At 50.5% G+C, this 6,986-nt stretch overlaps 1 protein-coding gene across 1 annotated transcript in view; it reads left to right on the top strand.

The window, feature by feature from the left end:
- The window catches only part of nlgn1 (neuroligin 1), a gene marked incomplete at its 3' end in the record, with an annotated part of 167,791 nt that extends 165,880 nt beyond the window's left edge, over nucleotides 1–1,911 (top strand). The window contains 1 exon segment of the mRNA XM_084436461.1: nucleotides 1,098–1,911. Within this exon segment, the coding sequence (XP_084292587.1) occupies nucleotides 1,098–1,911 (814 nt within the window).
- Between the last annotated feature and the right edge of the window lie 5,075 nt (nucleotides 1,912–6,986).

Raw genomic sequence — 6,986 nt, 5'->3', positions numbered from 1 at the left:
AAACTAACATCAGGCTAGCTAGCTAGTTACTATCTAGCTAACTGCAGACAAAAAATAATATGAAAAATATAATTTGCTCAGAGTCTGGAGACAGTTGTGGTTTGGTCCGGATCCAGACCGAGTCTAGACTTTGAGGATGGATGGGCTTCTCTAGAGAACATGCAGGGGGTTCATTTGAACAGGGGGGTGAACAATTTGTTTGCCGTTGACTCATTCAAGGACTGATTCACCTCATTTTTTTTCTTACACAAAAAGTATTGTTAAGGTTTTACATTTTTCTTCATAAAATTCTAATAAGAAAATGCAGCTTTTGAACGACTAGATTCCTGGATGTTTTCCACATCTCTCACAGGCAATTACTGTGTCTGTAATTATCAAGCTCCTTGAATGAGTTCAATCAGGGCAGGTAGTTAAACTTGTAATTAGCATAATCTGTCAGACTGTGAGATTGTTTCATTTCTAAGAGAAGCAAAAGTATCAAAATACTTTCCAAATCTCAGATAATACTACTCAGAAAATACGGTTTGCAAGAGTAGCAACACTTCAAAAGCATGTTCCATATACTGTACATGTTCAAACTGTTCTGTACAAAACATCATTATGATGCTCTGAAGCTGAACTTTCAGAAACTGTGAAAAACTAAAGATCATTGCAGTGGAGCTGCATGTACAGACAGGCACTGTCATTTATCTTCAAAAAATATCGTTTCAGTCAGGGCTGTCATGATTTTCACAATACCATTATCATAGCAAAAAATATCACGATAACGATATTATCTATAGCAATCAGAAATCACAAAAAGAAGTGATCACTTAAAATACATCTTTGTTGTAACTGTATTTTGCTCCAATGTTTGTTTGTTTTCTCTTCACATCTGAAAACATCTTAATATAACAATTAACATCTTAATATAATATGTACATTTAGATATTAGTATTTTCATGTATGAAAATAGCAGGTGTCCTTGTTTCGTTATCCATGAAACAAGGGCCCACAAATTCAAAGAGAGCTGTCCGAAACAATGCCTGTCCAAAGCTGAATTGAAAAGCTAAACCCGCCAGGTCACATGATCACGTTCTCTCTTCTCCTCTCCTCAGTGACCCCAACCAGCCGGTCCCCCAAGACACCAAGTTCATCCACACCAAGCCCAACCGCTTCGAGGAGGTGGCCTGGACCCGCTACAACCAGAAGGACCAGCTCTACCTCCACATCGGCCTGAAGCCCCGCGTCAAGGAGCACTACCGCGCCAACAAGGTCAACCTGTGGCTGGAGCTGGTGCCTCACCTCCACAGCCTCAACGAGGTCACCCAGCTCCTCCCCACCACCACCAAGGTCCCCCCGCCGGAGGCCCCGCCCCGGCCGCCCAAGAAGGTGACCGTCACCAAGCGTCCCAACCCCACGCCGTTCCCCACCGAGACCCACGACAGCCACAACCAGCCCGTGCTGCTGGACCAGAGGGACTACTCCACCGAGCTGAGCGTCACCATCGCCGTGGGCGCCTCCCTTCTCTTCCTCAACATCCTGGCCTTCGCCGCGCTCTACTACAAGAAGGACAAGCGGCGCCACGACGTGCACCGGCGCTGCAGCCCGCAGCGGAGCGCCGCCAACGACCTGGCGCACACGCAGGAGGAGGAGCTGATGACGCTGCAGATGAAGCACACGGACCTGGAGCGCGACTGCCACGGCGACGCCATGCACCCCCACGAGGTGGTTCTGAGAACTGCCTGCCCGCCCGACTACACGCTGGCCATGCGGCGCTCGCCGGACGACATCCCCCTCATGACCCCCAACACCATCACCATGATCCCCAGCAGCATGCAGGGGCTGCAGTCGCTGCAGTCCTTCAACAGCTACCAGAACAACACGCTGCCCCACCCCCACGCCCACTCACACTCCACCACCAGGGTATAGTCTCCACGGGGCCGCCGAGGGACGCTCGCGCTCACACACACACACACTCATACATACACACACACACACACACACACACACACACACAACACACACACACACACACACACACACACAGACACAAACACACACAAACACACACATACAACAACACGCACGCAGACAGACACACACACGCACAGAGACACACACACGCACACACGCACGCAGATAGACAGACGCAACACACACACACAGACACACACACAGACACCGCACGCACACACAGACACACACACACACACACACAGACAGACACACATACACACACATATGCACTGACCCACATGCATGCGCACACACACGCACACAAACACACATACACACACACACACACATACACACACGCACACACACACACACACACGCACGCACTCTAGAGCTGACAACCCCGCCGTACACCCGACGCAGAGTTGTGCTTCTACCCTGTGAATACGGACCTGAGGAGAACCCTGAGGAGAACCCTGAGAACAATGAGAGGAACCCTAGGAGAACCCGGAGGAGAACTCTGAGAACACTGAGGAGAACCCTGAGTGGGTATTTGGACCGATGGGAGGAAAATCCCATTTTGTAGAAAAGACGATATGAGAAAAACCGACAAAAATATTTCAAATGAAATAAAGAAAAAATTTAAAAAAATAAATAAAAGAAAAAATGGACAAACAGAGATCGATAGAGGAGGGATTTTATTTCTGGTATTGCTACAAAACAAGGTCCTTTTTTCTTCTTCCCAGGGGCAGACGTTGCCTTTGGATCTTTTGAGGAAGATGGTTTCACGGTGTTATTCCAGAAGAGAGCAGGGCCTTGAGACAGGGGGGGGGGGGGGGGCGCTTTGTAAATGAAAGAAAACATATTGCTTTTCTGTGGCGTCGAACAGTAAATGACTCATTGAAGAGCTTAGACCACGCAGGGCGGCGTGTTTCTCTCTGCCGAACGGCCGCTGTGTAAAATATGACAAAAACAACCGAGAAAAAAGAACTCTGTAACAGAATATGCACAATGGAGAAGACATTTTCAAAATGTCTTAGATTCTTTCCATCCATTTATTTTTCGGGGGAACTATTTTATTGTATAGAACCTATTTACATATCTAGATATGTACACCAAGCACCAATGCTGTTTTAAGCCTCTCTGTGGGGGCGTCTTGACTGCAAACCTGCCAACAGGAGAAATGGACCAGGGGTCGACTGGCTTTCCGGCAGTTACAGCTTCATCACACAAGTGCTGTCAATACCGAGAGCTGGACGACTAGAAGGGATACTGGAATATTTTTAGCACGACGCGCATGACAATTTATCTGCTTGATGGCTGCTCCACTGATAAAAGTCAGAATTAAGAATCATTTTATCCTCATTGAATTCGTTTTTTTTTTTTGGTTTTTTTTTCGAGAAGGAACACTACTGCTCCTGATTGGCTGACTGACTGAAGCCCGCAGGATTATGGGAAACGTAGTGTTGTGGGGATATGGTGGGAGGGGGTGGCGTGTGTGTTTGGTTGTGTGTGTGTGTGTGTGTGGGGCGGGGGGGGATAGTATGGGAAGGGGATGGGGGGGGGGAAATGGTATGGTAACTAAAGTGCATACACAATATAGCTTGAGTGAACCTGGGTATAAGGACTAGTTTTGTACAATGTGTGTTGGTACTACCTTTTGATAGTGGTGATTCACTCACTGTTTTCAGATCCCCACGTAGGGGACCCTTCATTGTAATCTCAGTTGGAATCAGTGTTCTTTGCTGTTATACATATTGGTTCTCTACTCACCTCTCCTTGCTTCTAGTCAAAGGTCAAAGGTCAAAGGCCACTTTACCGTAGATAAGTAATTACCTGCACCGTCTATTCCATTCCCCTGTTTTTGGTTTGTTCCTTTTTTTGGGGGGGGGGGGTTGGGGGCGGGGTCGGGTCCGTGTGGATGATTGCTAAAAACACAGACCGCCCAGGGTCCGTGAAGACGAGAGATTGAGAGGAGGAGGGCTGGGGGGGGTTCATAGACCCCCCTCGGCTGCGTAGACTTCCCCCCTCTCTTACGTTCCGCAGCGCTGGTTAAAGATGGAGGCGTATAAATGTGTAATTGAAGGAGATGAGGCTCCAGGCTGCCAGGGTGGATTAGCTGCCCCCCTCTCATCCTGGGGGGGTGCCTCCAACACAACAGCAGGGGGAGGACAAGAGGGAGTGGAGAGAGAGAGACAGGGTGGATGGGAGAGAGAGAGAGAGGGGGGGGGGGGGTGGGGGGGTGAAGAAAGGGAGAGACAGGGAGAGAGGGAGGGTGGATGGGAGAGAGAGAGTGAGGGGGGAGGGTGGATGGGAGAGAGAAAGAGGGAGGGTGGATGGGAGAGAGAGAGAGGGAGAGTGAGGGTGGATGGGAGAGAGAGAGAGAGAGGGAGGGTGGATGGGAGAGAGAGAGAGAGAGGGAGGGTGGATGGGAGAGAGAGAGAGAGAGGGAGGGTGGATGGGAGAGAGAGAGAGGGGGGGGTGGATGGGAGAGAGACAGGGAGAGAGGGAGGGTGGATGGGAGAGAGAGAGAGAGAGAGGGAGGGTGGATGGGAGAGAGAGAGAGAGGAAGGGTGGATGGGAGAGAGAGAGAGAGAGAGAGAGAGAGGGGGGGTGGATGGGAGAGAGAGAGAGAGGGGGGGGTGGATGGGAGAGAGTCAGGGAGAGAGGGAGGGTGGATGGGAGAGAGAGAGAGTGAGAGGGGGGGGGGTGGATGGGAGAGAGAGAGAGAGAGGGGTGGGTGGATGGGAGAGAGAGAGAGAGAGGGGGGGGGTGAAGAAAGGGAGAGAGAGAGAGAGGGGTGGGGGGGGGTCCAGAAGTCCCAGGGTGCACCTCTCCACGGAGGCCTCATGGTGGCAGACAGGCAGACGTACCCTAGTCCTGCCAGCAGATATAGACCCACCCAGCCCTGGCCAGATCCCCGACTAGTCTCTCAACCAGTAATCCAAAATACAGTTGGCTCTGTAACATGGTTTACCCACAAAGCCGTTCAAACACCTCTCGCATCACACTGTGGGACCAGGACTGCCCCATCTAACCCCTGTAGGCCCTCTTGTATCTGACCATCGCCCCCCTGCTATTCTCAAAAGCAGCTCTGCATGTCCCAGCTAACGCTGACCGCCAGAGGAGCTGCGACGTCTAACCCACCGACACACACCACAGTCAGATAGCTTAAAGACCTGAGGTCACTGGAGGGAGAACGAGGGCGTTAATGAACACGGCCGCCGAGGAGAGGAACGGCGAGGCCGTCGCGCTCAGGGGAGGCTAGCGAGAGATGGCGAAAGGAAGCTGAAACACTTGTCTGTTTTCTCCGTCGTGAAAGCCTTAATGGATCCCTGCTCCCTTGCTCCTCCCGTGACCCCTCGCTGACCCTCTACAGCCAGGGGAGATACAGCACGATGGCACTGTAGACACAGCTATACCACGGAGAGGACAGGAGCACAGGCCGGGGGTGACACCCCCGACCCCCGACCCCTGACCCAAACCCACCTACCCCGGGAAGGAATACATCTAGTGGTATTCTCTCTCTTTCTCTCTCTCTCTCTCTCTCTCTCTCTCTCTCATCCTCCCCCTTACTGCAGTGATAAACTTTAAAGGGGCGGCTTTTCCTCACTCCGGTATGAATCCATCAGACCATGTGACTTAAACCTACTGTATGCTATGTTAGTCAGAGGAGGGACAAGCATTGTGAGTGAATGTAAACGCAATGAGTGCCATTTTCTAAACGACAAACAACGACGACAACAACAAAGAACAACCACAGAGCTATGGGATCTAATGGTCTGTAAACGCTGTTCGCTCTTTCAACATGTCTGTGAAAGGGACGCTATGTGAGTGGGTTTGGCATTTGTAATGTAGATTATTTGTCACTTGTCTTTCTTTCTGGTTAAATAGTAATTACTCTTCTGGAGCACAATAAATGATTTTAATAAGCTGAACACCGTTCTTATTGACACCTCCTTATTTGTCCTGTGCATGTGTGCTGACCGGATGCGTCTGACGTCCTTTGTAGTGCAGTGCGGGGTCTGAACCCAGGTCCTTCTGCATTCAGGGTCCGAACCCAGGTCCTCCTGCGTTCGGGGTCTGAACCCGGGTCCTCCTGCGTTCGGGGTCTGAACCCAGGTCCTCCTGCGTTCGGGGTCCGAACCCAGGTCCTCCTGCGTTCGGGGTCTGAACCCAGGTCCTCCTGCGTTCGGGGTCCGAACCCAGGTCCTCCTGCGTTCGGGGTCTGAACCCAGGTCCTCCTGCGTTCGGGGTCCGAACCCAGGTCCTCCTGCGTTCGGGGTCCGAACCCAGGTCCTCCTGCGTTTGGGGTCCGAACCCAGGTCCTCCTGCATTCAGGGTCGATGTACTGTGTAGACTCACCAAGCTAAACATTAGGCTGGAAGTTGATGGCCTAGCGGTTAAGCAACCCTTCGTGCCTCAGCCTGTTAGTTATCAAACCACCTCCACAACGCTCCAACCACAAGACATCGAACTCCAGACTCCACAGAATGGATCCTCCACAGGTTAGTATAATATGCTGCACCTAAGGCCAATTTTGCACACAAAAAACGTTTAAAAATATATATGTATGTATATGTCTTAGTTTTTTTGTTAAGCTCAGACATACAGGAGAGTGTAAACACTTCCAGTGTACTTGCAGTATATTCAGTAGCTGGTCTTGAGAGCGTTAAGAGGTCTGTGGAGGCTGTGCTAGGAGGGTAATGTTACTGGATGTTTGTCTATGATCTGTTTTGAAAGTGCTCACAGACCAGGAATTTGGCATTTACTTTCATGCTAATTGGAAATCAATCAAGCTGCGTCGACGACGGAAAACACTGACATTTCTGCTTCTTGACAGCGATTAGAAACCAATTATAGCAGCGCCTGACTGGCATTTGAGAGCAGGCTTGTGTTTGTTTATGTGTGTGTGTGTGTGTGTGTGTGTGTGTGTGCGTGTGTGCGTGCGTGCGTGTGTATCTATGTAGGTGTTTGTGTGTGTGTGTGGGTGAGAGAGGGAGAGAGAGAGAGAGAGAGATAGAGATGGAGAGAGAGGAGAGTGTTAT

Source organism: Borostomias antarcticus, assembly GCF_949987555.1.
Source record: "Borostomias antarcticus genome assembly, chromosome: 3".
Classification (NCBI taxonomy): Eukaryota; Metazoa; Chordata; class Actinopteri; order Stomiiformes; family Stomiidae; genus Borostomias; species Borostomias antarcticus.
This window is presented reverse-complemented; position numbering and strand designations above follow the sequence as displayed.